Source organism: Taudactylus pleione, unplaced genomic scaffold, assembly GCF_031769625.1.
Source record: "Taudactylus pleione unplaced genomic scaffold, aTauple2 ptg000678l, whole genome shotgun sequence".
Taxonomy (NCBI): Eukaryota; Metazoa; Chordata; class Amphibia; order Anura; family Myobatrachidae; genus Taudactylus; species Taudactylus pleione.
Window position 1 is genome coordinate 3,255,011 of NW_028285080.1, and position 22,730 is coordinate 3,277,740.

The 22,730-nt window shown below is 42.0% G+C and overlaps 1 protein-coding gene across 1 annotated transcript in view; it reads left to right on the forward strand.

The window, feature by feature from the left end:
• The window catches only part of COL21A1 (collagen type XXI alpha 1 chain), a 344,603-nt gene that overhangs the window by 76,502 nt on the left and 245,371 nt on the right, over positions 1-22,730 (forward strand). Inside the window, exon 2 of the mRNA XM_088455921.1 lies at positions 2,247-2,352. Within this exon, the coding sequence (XP_088312047.1) occupies positions 2,268-2,352 (85 nt within the window). The 5' untranslated portion in view covers positions 2,247-2,267. The remainder of the gene's footprint in view (positions 1-2,246; positions 2,353-22,730) is intronic.

The following is a 22,730-nucleotide window of genomic DNA, read 5'->3' on the forward strand; positions in this document are numbered from 1 at the left end:
TGGTTAGGGAGATTTGGGGAACTGCTCAACAAGGATGATTGATCAGGGCTTTACATGGGCACAGAGTGCCAGTCACCAGTGGCCCAGCGTCCCCAGGGAGAAAATGCAGGTTGGGCACTGAGAATAGGCATGTGCTGGAGGCATGTGCACTCTTGTAGGGGGCATTCACGTCTGCTGTTGCTATTTTACACATGGTTTAGGGTTTTTTTCTTGGCTGCTTCTTAACTATGACCACTTTTGTTTTGAGCAAGGATATTCCATGCACAATATTTATTACATTTCTGTGTTGTATTGTTTTCAATTGGAAGTACTTGCGAGTTAGTTAGATTGGTTATTGCTAATACATTAATAATTTGCTAAACATTTTTAAACAGAAATAACTGCTGTGTGTTTGTGCCGCTGCTCTGTCGCTTACTTCAGCCAGCCAGCTCACTGCAGCCTTTGGCCTATATTGGTGAAAAGTAGTGAAAACAATATTGTGAGATGTGAGGTGGTTAAAATTGTCTGGAAATGACTGGAAATTAATGTTATTAAGGTTAATAGTAGTATAAGAACAAAAAATTTCCTAAATTATGTGATTTTAGCTGTTTTCATATTTAAAAAAATAAATAAAAAACTACAGATCTAAAACCAAAACCAAAACATGTGAGGGTGGTTTTGCAAAACCAAAACCAAAACACAAATGTTAATCCAGATCCAAAACCAAAACCAAAACCAAAACATGGGGGTCGGTGAACCTCTCCAGTTCCTACAGTACGAAAGAACATCTGAAGATTTCTTGTACTGATTCAAAGATTTATTACTAATGACATTGAACATAGTTTTGGGCTTGCACATTGTTTGTTGCTATTGGAATAATGTTAAAGGCTTTTGAAGTTTATTTTCTAAATGTTTTACTTTAAAAGTATATTTTGAATGAAATTATTTTAATAGCCAAAACTAGCAATGCATCAATTACAGTCATGTCTATAGTATTTCCACCAGGACTCTGCTAAACAAATTTCAACTATATGAAAAAAAGTGCAAATGCAACAGTTACCAAATAAGTTAATTAATTTTATGATGTAATGCCTGTGCAATTTGAATAGCATAAAATTACAAAAATAATATTAAATGATTTGTTATTAAAATAAATTACTATTAAATGTTATGCTGAATTGCTTCTGACACTCCATATTACTATTCCCACTTTATAAAGATAGAAAGATCTCTGGTGGATTGCCAAAACTGAAATTCAAATAACGCTTCTTTTAGTGATAGTTATATTTTAGTCATTCACTTCTATTTGTTGCTATAGCCATATTTAAAACTGTTTTGTTTGCTTTTTTTTTCCTTTTTAGGTAAATAAATATTACTTTATTATTGAATTCTGGTAGTTAAATTCTATCTGTTAGCATTCAAATTTTAAATAAATATTTGCAAAATATTTCTCCAAAAATTCAGCTTTTCTTTAAAATGTTTTTGAATGATATTGATCAATTTTAGGAAGAAAAAATACTTTCCTGTTTATATTACAACCTGAAAACTGCTTTTATATAATATAATATATTTTAATGGACTTTTATTTAATTGTTATAATACATTAAATGTACAGTACTTGGAATTGGTAATACATACCACTGGACATAAGCCCGGCGGATGTAATACCGACGCCGGAAGGCAGAAGACTGAAGATCCAGACAGTATTTTAACTATCCCCTAAACCTCTCCAACACCCTAACCCTAACCCTCCCTTAGGGGTGCCTAACCCTATCCTCCTCCCTAGTGCCTAACCCTAACCTCCCCCCAGGGGTGCCTAAACCTAACCCCCCCTCCCCGCACCCTAAACCTAACCCCCCCGGGGGTGCCTAACCCTAACCCCCCTTGCCCTAACCTAACCCTAACCCTCCCGGGGGGGGGTGCCTGACCATAAGTGCCCCCGGGACCCCTAAATCTAACCCTCCCCCCGCAGTTGTCTGCTCCCGATGCCCGGATTACCTTTGTTCGGTATGCCGGGCATCAGGATTTTGGCAGGTGGATAATGATCGGCATCGGGATTTCGACGCCTATCATTAGTCCCATGCCGGGATTTCACAGTTGGGAAGGCGGCAGTCGGCATTTCAACCGCCGGCGTCTTGACCGCATACCCATGGAAACATGTTGTTTAAGAACTATTATAATGTATTAAATTACTTAAGCAATTTATGGACCAATTTGAATGTGATAAACCATGCTAATTTTATTTTCTTGTTGTCTCTTTTGTCTAGGTTTCAAAATTAAGTTCATAGATGGCATGGGTAACTTACACACTTTCCACTTTTCTGCTACTGCTTCAATATTATGCGTCATCAGAGGATGGTGAAATAAGATCAAGTAAGCAATGCTATGGACATCAAATATGCTCTCCATATACTATGTTTCTCCCTTATCCATGTTATCCCTCCACTATATTATCCACTATATCCCTCCACTATATTCTCTTCCACTTGCATATTTATCTTTCATGTCTCTCTTGCTCTCCTATATCTCTTTGTTTTCCTCCATTGTCTTACTCTTTCCATAAAATATATGTATCTTTTACATCTATCTAACTCCCTTATGCCTGTCTCCCCTCCCATATTTTTATCTTTCTGTCCCATATCTTTCCTTCCCTCTCATATATATTTCTTCCCTTCTGATACTGTATCTCTATATTCCCTTCAATATCTCTCTCCTTCCCTACCATATCTATCTCTCTATTGGGCATATTCATTAATATGCGCCATCTGTCCCCTGATACTTTGGTATACAACTCACCGTGAGCTGAAATGTCAGATACCATATTACCAGCACAATTAAAGATTGCTCTGGTATGGGGACAACTAATCCAAAAAGCAGCAGCCCCCATGATCCTTAACACTGGCATTTACACTGGTAATTAGTAGTTGTGTGACTTTATACTGCTGGGTCTGACCCGGCAGTGTTAGTGCACACTTATTTCACTAATGGGCATGGAGAGCATCCACATGAGCTGAGGGTTCTGATCAGTTTCCTCTTTGCAACCTGGACCTACTTCCCATAGGAAGGAGCAGGGCTCCTGGAACCAACACAATACGCTAACGCATACGTTCCTGCAAACTCCAAATACTTTCAGTTTTTGGAGTTTGATGTATGAAGGTCCTCATACTGCTGTACTGTATTGGGGCTGCCATGAAAGCTGGAGATTTCTGTGATATCCATTTCTTTTTCTACTGTATCTTTCTGTTTCCTTCCCATATCTCCCCTTTCATTTCTCTCTCTCTCTCGTCTCTATTCCGCTTTCAAATATCTCCTTCTTTCCCCATATCTATCTTTCTCCCCCATATCTGTTTTTCTCCAATCCATAATGTATATATCTTATGTTACTCTTTCCATTCTATATATTACTTTTTTCCCTCCATCTTTCCCTGGCATATACTTTCTTTCCCCTCCCATATCTCTTTTTTCCATCCATATATATATATATATATATATATATATATATATATATATATATATATATATATATATTATCTATCTCTTTCCCTCCCATATCTCTCTTTCCCTCCCATATCTTTCTCTTTCCCTCCCATATCTCTCTTTCCATCCCATATCCATTTTCATCCTTCCCATATCTCTTTCCATCCCTCCCATATGTCTCCCTTTCCCTCACATTGTTCTCTTTCTCCCTCATATAGCTCTCTCTTTCCCTCCCATAGCTGTCTTCAGGGGCATAGCAAGGGTGGTTCCAGTGAAGCACATGCTCCAGGTGCCTACTCCGGCCAGGGCGCCGGAGATCAGCCATCCGACAAAGGACAGAGCGTCTGCTGAGCTGAGCCTGAAACACATAAAGAGATCAGTGCCTCCAGACAGGGACATGGAGTGGGCGGAGTGATGCTTGTGGCTCTGTCCTTACCACACCCCTTGTATGGACACACTGATCTTTTTATGTGCTTCAGGCTCAGATCATTAGCAGGTGATATCTCCCCCCCCATCCAATGGCTGATCTCTGGCGCCCTGTAACAGTAAGGAGGGGGGGAGATCTGAGTAAGGGGGAATATTTGTGTGTGTGAAGGGAGGGGAGCTTTGTTAAGTGGAAGAGCTGTGTGTGTATGAGTGTGTGTGGGAGTTGGTCTGTGTAAAGAGGGGATATCTTTGTGAGGGGGACAACTGTGTGTGTGTGCGTGTGTGTGAAGGGAGGGATCTGAGTGAGAGGGGAGCACTGTGTGTGTAAGGGGAGGCTCAGTGAGGGGGAGGGCTGTGTAAGGGGAAGTGAGCTGTGTAAGGGGGAGAGCTGTGGCAGTGTCTGAATGAGGGAGGATCGTCATGTGTTTTTGAGGGGAGGAGATATGTTTGAGAAAGGGGAAGATCTGAGTGAGTGGGGAGAGTGAGAAATGTATACACTGTATGTATTTATATATACATTAATATGTAGCCCCAAGGCGGTATTTTGCGTAGGACCCTTAATCCAGCTGTGGGGCTGAATGGAAGGGAGGAAGGGTGGAGCCATGGGCAATAACAAAGAGGGAGGAAGAGGCAGTCCCCTCCCATCATCACCCTCAGCTTCTCTTCTTTTCCACCTCTGAGCTGGATCCCACCTACCACTCTGGCCAGTTTTGCATGGAGAAGGGAACATGGCAGCTGTGTCCCTGCTGCTGAGGTGAGGCCTGAGCCAGGTGATGATGCTGAGTGCCTGGGTCATGGCACTCGTGACTGGGAGAAGCCTGAGTGGTAAGTCTGGTGAGGTCATGCCTGACTGCTCTGATGCCAAATGCCAATAAGGGGCACTAATATGGCGTGTGTATAACTGGCACTACTGTGGCATAATGTGTAAAAAGGACACTACTGTGGCATAATGTAAATAAGGGGCACTATTGTTAGGCATAATGTGAATAAAGAGCACTACTGTGGCATAATGTTAACTATGGACCTTACTGTGGCATAATATGAACTGTGGGGACTACTGTGTAGCATAATGTGAAAAAATATCCAAAACTGTGGCATAATGCAAATTATTGGGCACTAATATATGGCATAAAATACACTGTGGCCATTATTGTGTAACATAATGTGAATAAGTGGCACTACTGTGTGGCATAATGTGAATTGTGGGCACTACTATGTGGCTTAGTTTTAATTGGTGGAATTACTTTAGTGGGTTGGAATATATCTAGCCCTCCATGTCTTAGTTTGATACTGACCCTAATGTTTATTTTTATTTCCCTTTGATTTGCCCCTACATGCTTGACACTCCCCCTACCTGGCATACTGGGGGGGGGGCACAGTATCACACACATGCTCAGGGCACCATGGCTACATGCTACATCCCTGGCTGTATTTTTCTCTTTTACCTCTTGCTCCTCCTCTATCTCTGTTTTCCTATCATGCTGTATATGAATAAGGTAGTATAACTCTGTGTAGGAGGAGAAGCAGATTGGTATACCAAGAATTAAGTGAACACAGCACAAAGCACATATCATGCAGTATAGAACACATACAATGTAATTCGACATGAGGTCTACACAAATTATGTATAAATTCACGGGGACTATCTGTGGTTACTGGATGACTATCAGGTGAGGGATGTAAAATTTTGACCTGGGGGGCAAACACAAAGTGGTCCAGTCTCTTCTACCAATCTGCCAGCAACAGAAAAATGGGCATGATGAACAATTTGCAAGTGTCATTTGTATAATGTGTGGTTATATAGACATTAATACTTAATATTATTATTAATAAATATTATTGTCTAAAAGCTATTACAGCTTGAGTCTCCCGTATCCAAATATTCCGAAATACGGAATATTCCTAAATACGGAATAATTTTGGCATGACTGAGATAATGAAACCTTTGATTTTTGATGGCTCAATGTACACAAACTTTGTCTAATGCACAAATTATTAAAAATATGGTATAAAATTACCTTCAGGCTGTGTGTATAGGGTGTAAATGAAACAAATGTATTTCATGTATGTACACAAACTTTGCTTGAGCCACAAAATTATTGAAAATATTGTATAAAATGAGCTGCAGGTTATGTGTATAAGGTGTATATAACACATAAATGCATTCTGTGTGTATATTGGGGTCCCATTACCAAGATATTTTATTATGATATGCAATTATTCCAAAATACGGAATATTCCGTTATCCAAAATACCCCTGGTCCCAAGCATTTTGGATATGGGAGACTCAACCTGTATCAAATTCAACATCTACCAGTACACCTGACACCAGAAAGAGCATCCTTGTAACCATCATATAATAGAAGAACATCAAGGACTGTCTCACAACACAAAGGGCATCATCACCATGACACAATAAAGTGATCATGTCCCAAAGCCATATTATGCTCCTTCAGCCATTTTATGGCACTTGTCTTCAACCATTTCATGCCTAATTGTGACTTGCAGGAGTTTTGAGCCTATACTAAACTTGAACCTATGATAGAGTTAATGAGATCTAAAATGACTTAATTAGCCAGTAGAATCACAGAATATATGTAAGTGCAGAGGATGTCTACAAATTGACACAAAAGAAAGCTGTTCTATTATCTAAGTTGTCCCCCTCTTTACTCTGAGACTGAAAAGACTCCAGAGGTAGTTGCAATCTGCGTAGCTCTGGTGAAAAATTCCTAAAGAAACCACAATTCGCTAGTAAGGCCATATAAGCATCACCCCTTAAATACGGTTTGACCTAGGCTGCAGCCTGTTTATCTTACTGGTTGATCATTTCTTTATTAACATTTTCTTATATAGCGCAACATATTCCATTGCGCTTCACAATTGGAAACATTAATAGAACACAACTGGGTAATAACAGACAGACCTAGAGGTAGGAAGGCCCTCCTCGCAAGCTTACAGTCTATAGGGAAATAGTCATTCATGCACAAGGATAGGTGCTATATTCAGGGTTGTCTTAACAGCAGTGCGGGCCCTGGGCAAAGCAATGCACTGGGGCCCCTACCCACCCATTCACGGACATAAAAATGTAAATGGTCAATAAAATGAAACCCTCCTACATGCTCATCAGACCTCCCACACATGCAGAGAGACTCTGTCTGAGTGGTCTGAAGCCAGCAGATGAAGTGAAACTGGGACTGAGGTGAGTACTCATCATCGGTGGGGGGATGGGGTGGGGGAGATTACATCAGAATATAGTGCAGCGGCGGCCGGCTTATAAAAATATCACAAGTATACCAACTGGCCGCGGCTGCAGGGGGGTGGGTTGGCGGGCCCCTTCAAGCTTCGGGCCCTTGGACAACTGCCCAACAAGCCCAATGGAAGAGATGGCCCTGGCTATATTGCATTTTGCTCCAGCCAGATTGCTGAGGTTCTTGGTGGGCTGTATGACCAGTCACACAGAAATGTTGGCCAAAGGTCAGGAGGATGTGAAAGAAAGAATATGTTTGAGATTATGTGTGGACTGTGATAGGAGATGTAATTAGATATGGAAGCTATGGAGGTTATGTCGGCGGTTCTGGAACCTGATAAGCTTTTCTGAAGAGGTGAGTTTTCAGGGAATGCTTGAGGGTTTGAATACTAGAGGAAAGTCATATTGTGTGTGGGAGGGCATTCAACAGAGTGGGTGCAGCCCAAAAAAATTCCTGTAACCGTGAATGGGAGCAAGTAATGTGGATGAGAGAAGCAGATCTTGTGCTGAGTGGAGAGGTCAGATTGGGAGATATTTTGAGATAAGTGAAGAGATGTATGTTAGTGTGGTTTGGTTAATAGCATTATGTGCAAGTAAAAACAATTTGTATTGAATACGGTAGAAAACCGATAACCAATGGGGGAACTGACAGAGTGGAGCAGCAGATGATGAACGTTTGGCAAGGAAGATCAGCCTCACAGCTGCATTCATAATGGATTGTAGTAGTGATTTTTGGGAAGACCAGTAAGGAGTCTTGACTATTGCAATAGTCAATGTAGGAAATAATGAGTGCATGGATTAGAGTTTTTGCAGTGTCTTGTGTAATATATGGTCGAATTTTGGATATGTTTTTTTAGATGTATGCAACATGGTTTTGAGATAGATTGAAAGTGGGTAACAAAGGATAGTTCAGAGTCACGGATGACACCTACGCAGCGAGCTAGTGGGGTGGGGTGGATTGTTGAGTTATCAACAGTTATCGAGAGAACAGGTTGGTAACTACTATTGGCCGGTGGAAATATAATTAATACTGTTTTGGAAATATTAAGTTTGAGGTAGCAAGATGACATCCAAGATGAAATGGCAGAAAGACATTCAATGACACGGACCAATACAGATGGTGACAAATCTGGGGAGGATAGGTAGATTTGAGTATCATCGGCATACAGATAGTGCTGAAATCCAAAAGAGCTGATTAGTTTGCCAAGAGAGGTGTTATAGATTGAGAAAAGCAGAGGGCCTTATGACTGAGCCTCGAGGTACACCAGCTGATAGAGGTAGCCAAGGCAAGGCAGAATCAGAAAAACGAACAGTAAAAGAGCGATTAGATAAGTAGGATAAGAACCAAGGAAGGGTTGTGTCCTAACGACCTAGGATTGTAGTGTTTGTATGAGAAGAGAGTGGTCAACAGTGTCAAAAGCAGCACAGAGATTTAGAAGAATTAGAAGTGAGTAATGGCCTTAGCTTTGGCAGTGACCAGATCATTCACTATCTTAGTCAGTGCTGTCTCTGTGGAGTGTTGGGAACAAAAGCCTGACTGAAGTGGGTCCAATAAGTTGTGTGAGTTGAGAAAGTGTGTCAGACGGGTGTAGACAAGTCTCTCAAGTAGCTTGGAGGGTCTTGGGAGCTGGGAGATGGGATGGTAATTTGAGAGTGTGTTAGGGCTATTTTACACATGCCAGTTTTCTGTTTTTTCTGTGTATAAAATTGAATGAAGCATGTAAATGAATGAGTCCTTTCAGATGGCACGGACATGGCATGGTCGCCATGTTACAGCCAGAAATACCCACTGAAATTGACAGCTGGTGGCAAGGTTTTCAATGTTAAAGATTGGGGAAAAAAACATAAACACAGCAAAAGCATCACACACGGCACCTGGATTTTTGCCAGCTAGTGAAAACTGCCATTTGTGAAATAGCCCTTAGGGTCAGAATTTTGTTTTTTCAGAATGGGTGTAATCACTGGGTGCTTGAACAGTGATGGAAAGATGCCAGTAGAGAGAGAGAGAGAGAGAGAGAGATTACAGATTTTAGTTAAAGTTGGGATGAACACTGGAGACAGAGCTTTACTGATTTGTGATGGTATAGGATCAAGAGGAGAGGTAATAGAGTAGGAGGATGAGAAGAGTGTAGATACTTCATCTTCATTTGTGGGGTCAAATGAAGAGAATGTGCCAGAGGGTTAAGGTAGGGAACTGAGCAGGTCCCTGGCTGAGGAAAAGCCCACCATTTCATTTTGGATCTTATTAATCTTGTTCTTGAAATACTGTAGGAAGCAAGAACTTGTGCACAGATAGTAGCAGGTGGGTTGGGTAAGGGAAGGGTAATAAGTGATTTAAATGTATTAAAAATTCACTTGGGGTTAGAGGCTTGGGCAGAGATGACAGATTGAAAATGTTTTTGTTTGGCAGTATCCAGTGCATTACGATAAGAGTGGTAGATAGTCTTATATGTGAGGAAGTCACTGGGAGTACAAGATTTACTCCACTGATGTTCTACTTTATGTGAGAGTTTTTGTAGATACCTTGTTTGACGTCTAAGTCTATGTGGTGTGTGATGTGTAGCTGGAGCCACTTCATTGAGGGCTATTTCTAGTGTCTGGATCAGGTGTGATACTGCAGTCTAAGGAGAAGTGAATGTAGAAATTGGTGAGAGTAGTTGTTGTAGAAAGGTGAAAAATTAATAGCATTAATATTTCTGCGGGTTTGAGGAGGCTTGGTTGAGTTCAATGATATTGAAGTTGATGTAATAGAGGAGAGTCTGCAGGTGATCATGCACCGCTTGAGAACCTTGTCTTGCTGGCCTTGGATTGCTTCTCACCTTATCTCACTTATATTCAATAAATATGACATATCAATCATTCATTCAAACATTACATGTATATAATCACATACATATCACGTACATGTAAATCACATGGTAATTACATGCACATCAACTGCACAAATCATTATGACCCATGTTATAATACTAGTTTTGGCCTGTGTTTAAATTTAGCATTAATTAAAAGGAATATATTAAATGGAGAGGGAACACTATGCTCATCATTTACACAAATCAAATATACATCAACCTTCACATCAAATATGAACTGAAACTATCACAGACATTTATCATCCAAGTGAAATGCACATTATTATTATTGTTTATTTGCATTAGGGTTGGTCATCAACCATTGATGGCCTGATGTTGATGGTGAGTGTTTTCACCCTTGATGACCAGCCGCCTATGGTATATTTTTAAAGGCTGTCCGATGGTGAATCATAGCTGTGTTTTGTGCATACATGGATCAAAGGCTCACCATTGGTGGCTTTCGCCTGATGGTTTTAAAACATCAACCATCAATGTTGGAGCTGTCGTTGGTCAACACTAGTTGATACAGCACCATCATTTTACTGTGCAGAGAATATTTGGGTTTCACATCAGTCCCTGTCACATAGGAGCTCACAATCACACTATAGTTATATTAAAATCCAATAAACCTACCAATATGTTTTTGGAGTGGGAGCAAAATGCATAGCGAAAACATACAAATTCCACATAGATAAGTTCCTGGTTGGGTATCGAACTTGTAATCCAAGGATACTGAAGCAGGAATGCTAACCACTGTCAAACTGTGCTTCCAAATATATATTTGCAGCAGTGTGCAAATGGAGGTTAGTCTACACAGCCGATGACTTATTCAACTGAAGCTTTTTATAACTAGGTAGAAACAGGTACAGAATAAAACAGGGTTAACAATAATGCAGTTACAGTAGTACAGGATGCAAGGATTTCCCAGTTGCACCAGAAGCATTTGTAGGGTTACTGGGCATTGCGATGTGCCATTAAGTATACACTGTATGTGACTTATACAGTGGTTGTATCGGGATAATATACATGTACTTTGTATTGGTGATATGGGTTGTAGTTAGCAGAATGTTGGCTAGGGTTAGGCACTAGGGGGGGAGGTTAGGGTTATTCACCACTAATGGATTGTTGGGTTTAAGGGAGGGGGCAGGGGAGGTTATCATACTTACCTGCCTCTGTCGGGATTTTCATCCTGTAGGGCAGTTGCTGTCGGGATTTGAACCGGCGCCATTTCAATCCCATTCCGGTGATATAGTGGAACTGTGGTCTCTGTGGGCATAAACAATCTCTGTTATGGAGACACTCTCAGGCGCACATCCCTTCACTATAAGGACAGAGAAGGAAGATACTGAGGGGAGCCACGCATGTGCTGTAGCACATGTTAGAGGTAGCGCCTCCAGCAACAGGCGCTCTGGGTCATAGTGTTTGGCCACTAGTGCAGCCGGCATCACTGAGACAGCTCAGATCATGCCTCTAACACCCCCTTGCTCAAGGCTGCCTCTGGTTACACAAAATAGCAATATCAGCATTCCACATTAGGTCGTCTCACCTGCAACCAAAAACATAAGGGTGTTATGCAAAACATGATATAAAATACATCAAAATTTCAAATGTTTTTTAGTCTGCACTTGTGCAAGAAAACATTCAATACATGTGATGTCAGACCTTAAGTTCAATCCAGTTGAGTGTGAGTCGGGTCCTGCGAGTTTTTTGCACAGGGAACTTGCACTGCAAATTACACTTGCATTCCAATTCCAAATTCAAATACATGAAATTGTGTTTTTTTGTGTGCACACCCCTGAGGGTGTGAAGAGGTAGGGAAATCTTTAATTTTGGGTAAAAATGTTAGGACTTGCTTCAGAATCCCTTGGACACCCCCACCCTAATGACTAGTTAGTCAATTGGAAGTTTTTAATTAACTTAACTGGGTCAATAATACATGTCATTATTGTGGATAAAAATATGGCATCAAATTAGCTTAAAGTCAACTTTTCATTAATTTAGGCACTCCAAATGTAATTAAAGTATTTCTGTAAATGAAAAATTATTGCTTTTTATAATTATTTTGACTTTTTAAAATCAATTTAAAGTTGCCTCAAGTTACCACAAAATCACCTTTTTTCTACTTTTTTGCCTTTTACGTTTAAAACAAAAAGTTTGTTTTTAGAATTTTTTCTTTTTTTTAAAAAAAATGCACAAATCAGCCTTTTCAAACAGTCTAAAAACCTCCAGTGCTTATCATATACCCACTAACAGCCTTCTATATGATTCTACTAACAAAGGGCCTGATTCAGAGCTGGGAATAGAGAGAGATATCTCTCTCAACTGATCATCTTGGTGAAACCATGCTGCACTGCAGGTGGGGCAGATTTAAAATGTGCAGAGAGATTTAGATTTCGAGAGAGGTGTCCAAACTGACATCTAAATTGTAGAGTAATAATAAAGCTGTGCAGTATTTGTGGACTACATCTAAAAGCAGCCAGTATTTACTCTACATGCAAAAAAAATTATGTATTTACACCCCTTGCATTGCAACATGGTTTGTTCAAGTTCACAGTTAAGTGCTATCTCTCTCTCTATTTCCAAGTCTGAATCAGGCCCAAAGTTTTCATGCTCTTCTCCCAGGTCACATTTTGTAAAAAAAATAGCACACACTCATGGCGATTACTGCAAATGGGCATTTCTAATTGAATCTCACATTTCTTGGGAGTGCACATTGGTTCAATGTTTGTGAGTTTCCTAAAACAAACTCACTTTTGCAAACTTGCACTTAATTGGACTGACTCCGTTCTGTTAACTTGTCAGTGACACTCTGACTGAGGCACTACCTACCAGCTCTTATGAAATGTCTGACAGCAATATGTTTGGCTCTACCCAGGGGCGCTGAGAGGGAGGGGGAGAGGGTACTAATTACTTGGGCCCGGGCTTGCTGGAGGGGCCCGGCGGGGGCCCAGATCCACCGCCGCTCAGCCTCTCTCTTTCCTATCAGCAGCCCAGCACTGAACAGCAGCTGCAGCAGTCTCCTCTGCCTGTGGGGGGGGGGGGGGGGGTGCGATCAAACTGATTGCGCTCCCCCCAAGAATTTGTGCAGGGCTGAGGGACTCACAGCGCCCCCCCCAGTGCGCAGTACCACTTTGCAGTGTGCAAATGTTTGTTTTTCCCTAAGGGGGAGTGACCATGCCTCTCATGAGTGCGCCAGTCCCTATTCCCCTGGGCCGGCTCTTAACGGCCCTGGCTCTACCATGGTGCTTGGTACTGAAAGATTAGTCTATTGCACTTCTGTTGATGTTCTCATCTTGATGTTCTCATCTAAGCTAAAAATATATGTCTCGCACATAGGGTATGATTCAGAGGTGCAAGCTAAGTGCATGCAATGCCATTGATGTTCATGTAGTTGAGTGATTATTTGCTAATGTGCATGCGCAAAATATTCTGAAAGCTCATTTGGCTCATCCAATACCCTGAGTGTATCCACAAATGTGCTGCTGTGCCCAGGACCATTGGTATCAGAATTGGTGAGGGTAACCCATGGTTGTTCCTTGGTGGTGACTGGGAGGTGGTCTGAAGAGAACGCAAAACAATCCGTCGTCTGGGCATGTTATGGGGATTTTGTGGGCGTGTCAGTGAAAGCTGCTGCGTTCACATTCGAAGAACTGCAATCACAGAGGCCATGTTCAGACGGAAAATCTGCACTTGCCATACGCTGGTGCAAATGTCGATGGTTCACTCAGTGATGTGCCGATGGTAGATTGCTCATAAACACCAGCGATGTTGCACTATGCACTGAAAGTATTAATCCCTGGGCTTGCACATTCTTTAGTTTTAATGAACTTGTCCTCTCAGATATCTAAACATTTGCTTGATGGCCATCCAGTGCTTTTTTTCTTGGATTGTTTGCAAGTTGACTTAAATGGCTGACAGTGTAGGTAATGTCTGGTTGTGTGCTAACGCTTGCATACATCAAAGACCCATTAGCACTCTGATAAAGAATTTTTATCATCTCTTCAATTTCTGCATTTGATGTAGGACACATAGCATTTGAAGTTTTCATACTTTTGTCAGTGGGTGTGCTGACTGCTTTAATATCTCTCTAATCAAAAACTTGCTAAGCATAGCTTCAATGTAACCTTGTTGATCTACACTGAAGTGCCAAAAGTCATGTGATAGCAGTATGTTAAGGGTTTGGCAGGTGGCATCTCTGGAATGTGACATCTTGGAAATGCCCAGATCTTCATCAGTTGTAGTTTGACATCTTGTGAATCAGTTTGAACATGACGTGAACTATCAGGGTTTGAGCGGTGCATGATGGTGGTTTCCCAAAGTTGTGCGGACATTCAACATTCCTCAATCTATGGTGTCATGTGTGTATCAGGTGTACCTCATGAAAGGCATTACCACCCACTGTGGACAGCACAGTGGCCAGCACGAGTGCTTAATGATAGTGATCAGAGGCTTCTGGGCAGAATTGTCTGTGGTAACAGACAAGCGACACTGGCTCAAATCACATCCACATTCAATGCAGGAGATAGCAGATGCTATCCAGCAGGTCAGTGCTGCATTCTTTAGCTTTCATGGGATATGGGAGCAGAAGAACCACCAGAGTTCCCCTGTTAACACTAAGACACCAGACACAGCACCTGGCCTGGACTTGTGATGTCACTATTTGGACCCTGGGGGATTGGTAACATGTGGCCTGGTCTGATGAGTGATGGTTCCAGTTGTTTTGTTTTGATGGTAGGGATCAGGTGTGGCGCAGACCCTGTGAGGCCATGGAACCCAGTTTCCAACAAGGCACCATGCAGGCTGGTGGTGGTGGTTCATAAGGGGGGGGGCGGTGTGTTCACCTTGCATGAGTTGGGTCTGCTGGTCCACCTGAACACGTCATTGACTGGTAAATGCCATGTTCATTTGCAACACTTCATGTACCTCCACAATGATGGAATATACCAGCAGGATAATATGCCATGTCATCGGTCCCAAGTTGTCCAGAATTGGTTTGAGGAGCATTCTGGAGACTTCTGAGGAATGGTGTGGCCACCACATTCACCCGAAATGAACCCAATCGAGCATTTATGGGACATGGTGGAGAGGTCCATTGGCACTCAAGATCCTGCACCTAAAAATATCAAGGAGCTGTGGGAAGCTATCATGACGGTGTGGGTCAACATCTCTCCAGAGGTATTCCCTCCATTTGTTGAATCAATGCCATGTCTAGTTGCTGCACTTCGCCGGCTAGAGGGAGTTCTACAGGATACTAAGCATCTGTCTCATGACTTTTGGCATTTCATTTTATGTTAATAGTCCCAACACTAAGGTTCTATCTGAACCTCAGACCTAACAATTGGTGAGCAGGCCCAAGGTCTTTGAGATAGAACTTCCAGCTGCAGGCATATCTAACATCACAAATTTTTGTAATGTTACAATGTCGTGCTTGCCTTTAGCTGAAGTGGTCTCATGAAATGCTACGTCTCTTAACTTTAGAAGTATTTTGCTGCTAATGTGCCATAATCTGTAGTCTTTGCTCTGTTGGCAGTATCCTAGCATGATACACGAGATGGACGGATTCCAGCTTGTGAATTCTTTCTTAAGTAATGCTGGCATATGGTCTACGCCCAAATACATGTAAATCACTGATACTTTGCCTTTTCATGGAGCACGCCTCCAATGGTGTCTTTTCTTGGTAGGTGCTTCGATTCTTGAGGTAAACAGCTGTTTGGACTGCTTCTGCCTCCAAATATTTTGTCCAGACCTGCATCATGTAACATAGTCTATGCTCTTTCAACTATTGTTCTATTCGCCATTTCACTCGCACCCTTTTTGTTCTGGTGTGTAAGCAAGAGTTAGTTGGTGCTATAAGTCATACTTCTTGAGATAGATGGCTAGATCTCTATTTTCATATTATCTGCCATTGTCAGATCTCAGTACTTTTATCTACAAGCCTGTCTTATTCTTTATGAGAATCTAAGATCTTGCTTGTAACTTCACTTGTTCCTAAGGAAATAAGTGTGTCATCCTCATAGCGTCATCAATGAGTGCCATGAAATATTGGTTCCCATATAAGGATTTCACTTCCATCGGTCCACATACATCTGCATGCACTAATTCCAGCAGTGCTTTAGCTGTGGATGTTGACTTGGGAAAGTTGCAATGTGTTTGCTTGCCCTTTACACAGCTTTCACAATCTGATCTTTCAGGTTTATTTACTGATATTCCCATCACCATAGCATCTAGAAGCCCCTGTTCATTGTAGTACCCTAGGTGACCTGATCTTCTATGTCATCGTTTTATGGACTGGTTGCAGTTAAAAGCTGCCATCGCACAACACTCTTCACTGTCCAGGATATACAGTTATTGGCACTGGGTTGCTTCGCACAGCACTCTTCAGTGTCCGGGATATACAGTTATTGGCACTGGGTTGCTATCACAATTACAGTCCCTCTTTTGTTGTACACAACATACTGACCCTTTGTGAAATGTACTTTGCATCCCTTCTTCTCCAGTAAATGCTAGTAATCAGATTGGTCTATGACAACTGTTTCACCTATAATTCTAAAGCTTACAGTAACTGTCCCAACTTTCGTGGCATTTAGAACTTTGTTTCCTATTCCCCTGACATTTACAGGTTCACTTGGATTTAGTAACTTGAATCAACTCTCATTGCAGCTAAAGTGCCTCATGGCTCCAGAAGTCTTTATGGTAAATGTCTGCTACATGCAATGCTGACTCATTCCTTTTATCAGGCTTATGTGATGAGGTACTACATGGTTCACTCACTCTTCACTATGAGGCTTTATGTTCCAACTTGTACACTTCAAACATTTGTACTTTGGCTTTTTAGGTTTTACGCTCTTTGAAAGCAGAACAACATTTTCAGCATTAGTTTCTACAGGTATAAGTTCTTGAAACTGCAGTAGCTTGGCCCATAGAGTATCTGTTGATAGCTTAGTAGCACAACACTCCAAAGCCTCTACTAAGAAATTATACTCTGGTGTAAGGTTTAGCAGCATTGCCATTGCAACCTCCTCGCCATCTACTTGGACGCCTACTGAAGTCAATTGCTGAGTGATAGCATATTATTTATATATTCATTAATATTTTTTGATCATATAAAGTATGTCTTAAGTTGATTCACCTCATTAGACCTTTGTCTTCATAAGACATCTGTAAATCCATGGCTCTATCACTATCACCTGGGTTTGGATTAGCACACGGATCAATGGTAACTTTCCAAAGCTTTGCTCGCTTTAATTGCATCTTCATGGCAAACTTCCATGTGGCATCATTTTCTGAGCATATAGAGACAAAAAACCCCAATGAACTGCACTAGTGCTCAGAGTAATTATTTGGTAGGAATATGTTTGAGTAACAATTAAAAAGGCTTCCTTTAATATAACAAACGTTTATTGCTTAAACTTCATTGTTTCACACATATGAATACTAAAATAGATAAATATCCAATGCTCAATGTAATCCAATTGCTATAAATACCATGTGAACAATGTATCTCAGTTTGAAACAGTTCTTCGATACTCTATATATTTATAGATAGAGTTTAACACTTGTATGCTCACCGGCTGGTTCTATGGTTGGAAAGTCTCTCCAATATTAGAACGTAATTAGGAGGTACTGGCAGATTTAGGAGATGAACAGACCTTTGGGATTTTGTCTACTCCAACAGTGGGCCTAATTCAGACCCGCTCGCGAGCGCTGAGCGCTCGCAAGTGGGTCGATGTTGGCCAAGTGCACATGCGAGGGAGCCGGCTCCGTCGTGCGCATGCGCGAGACCCGCATAGCGATGGGCAAGCCGTCGCTATGGGTCTCGCTACAAAGGGGGCGTGCTGTCGATGGTGAGTGACAGCACTCCCCCTTTGGTGGGCGTGCCGGGGGCATGGCTGCTCAGATGGAGGCATTCCCATGGGAATGCCTACCGTCTGGGTCCGGCCCCACTGACATCACAAGTGATGTCAGTGGGAGTGCTTTTGGCTCTGATAGAGACGAAAGAACTCCAGGGCTTGCTGCAACGAGACCCTACCACAAGGGTCTCGTCGCAAGCCTGATAATTGCGATGGTCTTGACCATCGCGACCATCTTTTTGGCCGCTCGCTAAAGCTGTGGGTGGTCACCCACAGCTATGCGAGCGGCCAGGAGGCCGCTCTAAAATTCAGAGGGATGGCCCCGATTCAGAACGAGTGCTCTGTCAGAGAGTCCGTCTCTGAATCAGGGCCTGTGTGTATAATGTCAAACTTGTCGTGCTCTGCTCCTGCAGCACTGCTGGTAAGAGACCTGCAGTGTCTCTCTTCTCTCTGCCTCTTATCACCGAGAGAAGGGGATATGGCACGCTGTGCTGGCTGGACTCTCTCGTTCTCGCTCCGGCTGAGTGTCTGCACACCGGGTCTGTTAGCAATGCAATTTTAAGCCCAACCCTATTCCTAATATTTTTATTGTTAACATTCTGACAGTGTATAAATTTAATTTGTCAACATTTAACTGTCATGTATTGACATTTTACAGGTGTCGACATGTTGGGTGTTGACATTTAAAGCATGTAGACATTACAACATTATAGTGTAGACCTTTTGACTGTCAACATTGCAATTGTCAACAACATAGCTACATGCCATTGCCTACATACTGTAGGCAGCCAAAATGACCCACAGTTATTAGAGATAACAGAAGTTGCTACTAAATTTTCACAAATCACATTTTTGGACAGGCCTCCTTTTGCAGGGGTGTGAAAGTACATCTATACACTCTTTGAAGTTTGCATTTGCTTTTCCATTCTGTGAAATTTCTATTTCGGGCTGTATCTATAAATTCACATTTTGCAGAATTTATAGTCTGTGATTAAAACTGGTATGATAATGGCTAGTTCACTCTGCTGTATGGTGTGTTTGGGATAGGACTGGAAACACTGAATGCCAAATCTGCTGCCAAAACAAGCAATATTCACAGCCAAATGCAGAATGAGGCAAATAATATGCGGAACAGTTCTGAAACTGTTGCTTATTTCTAATCGTAATATGTTATACAGTGATTCTTCATAATGCATGCCTGTATGTTATGTAAGTTACTAAGTTGTGTAACTCTGCTGATCTGTTCCTTTGAAATGACATTTGAGTTTCTGAGAACCTGATTTCTCTAAGGAAAGAAAAGGCAAAAGCTTAGCGAGGGAAGCCAGAAAAAATTTAACATGAGATTTCAAAGGTAATTCGGACATAAAAGTAGTCCAGAATGCAGACGGAAACTTAAACTTCAAATCTGTGATGAAACTGAACGATACGTTTTCTGTTAACCATGATAAAGTAATGAAAAAGAAAAGCATGTGATATATATATAATTGGGCTGGTGAATAAACTATGGTCGAGTGGACCTGCCATACCACCACTTCTCCTATTGCTTCAATTGTAATACTATCAAATTTCAGTCACTTATTTTTTTTAAACTGCCACTGCTAAATTTCCACTTCAGTCACTGAGGCAGGTCATTGTAGTATAATATCTGTTTGAACATAGTAACAATATTTGCAGTGTAATACAGAGAGTGACACAGTTTCTCCCCACAAAGGGGTATTTTTACTAAAGGTCGATTTTAATAAATTTTGATTGATTTAAAATCGACAAAAATTTATCAACATTGATGTTGTGTTTCTAGGGCTAAATCACACATTTACTAATACTTAAAAAACCAAACCCAAAATTGTCTTAGTAAATGTGTGATTTAACCCCAGAAGCGCAACATCAATGTTGATAAACTAAAATCAACTGTTAGTAAATATACCTCAGTCTCACTACCCATTTCACACTGCTGAAATAACCTGGGTTATTGCCAGATTGACCTGGGTCGCAGCTCAGTGTGAAATATCTCTGAAAAATAAGGTAGAGTGATCCAAGAATACAACCCAGGTAGCGACTAGGGTTGGACATGGGAACGACCCGGGTCACGGTGCTGTGTGAACTGTCCGACCTGGGTTATCCGACCTGGGTCATGTCTAAAATGAGCTGATTGGCGGCAGTGAAGCAGTCACCACCCACTTTTTATGACCTCACAAGTTTAGCAGGGCAGACCTGGGTTTGTTGTGAATGGGGCGGGAATAACCTAGGTCAAAGGTGCAGTGTAAACAGGGTCTGACCCTGGTCTCATCCGGCACTGACCCGTGTTCCAAATCTCAGGTTGGACCCCGGGATTTTGGTGTGAAAGAGAGATCACAGGCATAGATCAGAAGTTGTTCTATAGAATATTTGTCTTATTGATGCATTTGGCGCATTTGACGGTGGAATTTTGCAGGTTTATAAGAAACTGAACTTAATGTTGTGTGTGGAAACCCCCTTATTATTTGTGTTCCGCTTGGAAGTTCACTATAATTTCTGATTTGCCCCATTCCACGAAAGAAAGGATTAACTTTGGGGTTGCACCAGTTGCATTTATAGTCTGTAAATTCAGTGAAATGCAGAATGTGTAAAACAAAATCAAAATTATTGCCAAAACCTCTGCTGCACTGTGCAATTTGAGTTGTATGAAATTCCAATGCTACTGTACTTTGTTCATTTCTACCAATAGCTTTTGCAGCTTCAACACTTCCTCATTGTGTACATAACATTATGATATAAAATAAGCCATGTATATGATAATGCTACATTTTTTTAAACATTTAGATCAAATGTAGGCAACATGTTGTTCTCTATCTTATGCCCCATGGTATGCTGGGACCTGTAGCTCCAAAACTGTGGATGAGCCACCGGTTGCTTAAGCCTGCTTGATATGCTTTTGCCCACATCTGCATAACCTCAGATAACATTAGTAAAAGATTAGATTACAAATATTAATGCAGAAGCCTAAGCAATTATTTTAGTATAACCATGAAGATAGCCTTTACAGATGTTAGTAAAATGTGAATAGAGGTGATATTCTTAACTTTCCCTTGTGAATTTGACACCTCTTGATTTTTGAGAGTGTGTTAGTATTTTATTTTAGAGCATTTCTCTTGTCTGGCCTAAATGTGTTGGCAATTGTGTCTGATGTTTCAGATTACCTTTCAACACTTTCACCTTGTCTTGCACTTCTAGGAATTTAGTTTACTGAAAATATATCTCTTCGGGATGGCATACAACTTCATTACACTTACAATCTGTGCAATCCAATGAGATATGCTCACTCTGTGTTGTCAGTTATAGGTACACATTGGGTAAGGGTTATTATAAAAGATTATTTAAATTAATTTAAAAAAAAGCTGAGCTTTTTGGAGCTTAGCCTCAACAGCTAACACATATTTTCTTTTGTATTTGATGTGATGCTCTGGGTGTATTGGTGTTGGATACAGGACTGTTCAACACATTTATTTATTTTATGGATATTGGGTGTGGTGAAGGTTGGGTCTCTAGGCCTGATTCAGAGATGTATGATCTGTCCTGCGCATGTGCAAATCTTCTTCTACTAGTTTGTTTGTAGTGCCCAGGACCGTAGTGAGCTGGCCCGGGGTCCATTTTTATCAAGGGGCATGGTCTAAATATGTAAAACACTTGTGCGCTGGGGAAGGAGGGCGCAGTGAGTCACGCAGTTCAGCGCAAATCCAGCGCACACAGGGCCGGCACTTCCATTAGGTAAACTTAGGCAGCTATCTAGGGGCGCCGACCACTAGAGGGCACTTCTGAGTCCGCCCGGTTGCTATGGGGCCCACCGGCTCAGCGATCGTACCCCCTGCACCCACCATTTGCCGGGTGCCTGCTGAGATTGTGTTACCAGCGGGTACCTGACTTCTTCTCTCCTCTCTTCCCTCCGGCGCCAGCGGCAGCCAGAGGACGGAGCTCACTCCTGAGCTCCAGCTTCTGGGTCCCGCAGTGCACTATGGGAGTGACGTCATGACATCACTCCCATAGTTCCGAGGAGCGGGCCCCCAGGTACGAACGGCAGTTGGCACTGGAGCGGGGTTTAAGGTAAGTATTTTTTTTTTGTGTGTGTACTATATCTGTGTGCACGGGGGGGCTTGCTACTGGGGGCATTGCAGGGGCCTTACTACTGGGGCCATCATATGGGGGCACTACAGCAGCCTTACTACTGAGGGCATCATATGGGGCACTATTGGGAGCACTACAACTGGGGGCACTACAGGGGCCCTTACTACTGGGGGCACTTCAAGGGGCATTACTACTGGGGGCACTACTACAGGGGGCATTACTTTTAGGGGCATTATTACCAGGGGATATTGTTACCAGGGGCATTACTACAGGTGGCATTATTACTACTGGGGACACTGCGTAAGGGGCAACATTACAGTGGGCATTACACAAGGGGCACCATTACAGTGGGCATTTCACAAGGGTCACCATTTATGGAAACTACTACTGTGGGCATTGTGTAAGACCTAAGTTAGGGGGGGCCCTTAAAATTGTTGCTATGGGACCCAAAAAGTTATAGTTACGCCCCTGATACTGTGTGTATGTATATATATATACCGTATATACTCGAGTATAAGCCGAGTTTTTCAGCACATTTTTTGTGCTGAAAAAGCACCCCCTCGGCTTATACTCGAGTCATGCCCGCATGGTACGCTGCTGAGTAGCGTACCATGCGGGCCGCGGTGCAGACTGTGTCACTGTGACACAGCTTGCACCGCATGTGTAGCGCTGACCGGACGGAGTTCGGTCAGCGCTACACACTGCCAAACACACAGCCGCCGGAGCCGGCAGCTATGTGTTTGGTGTAATCAGCAGCCGCTGAGAGTCTGTCAGACTTTCAACGGCTACTGCTGCTCCCAC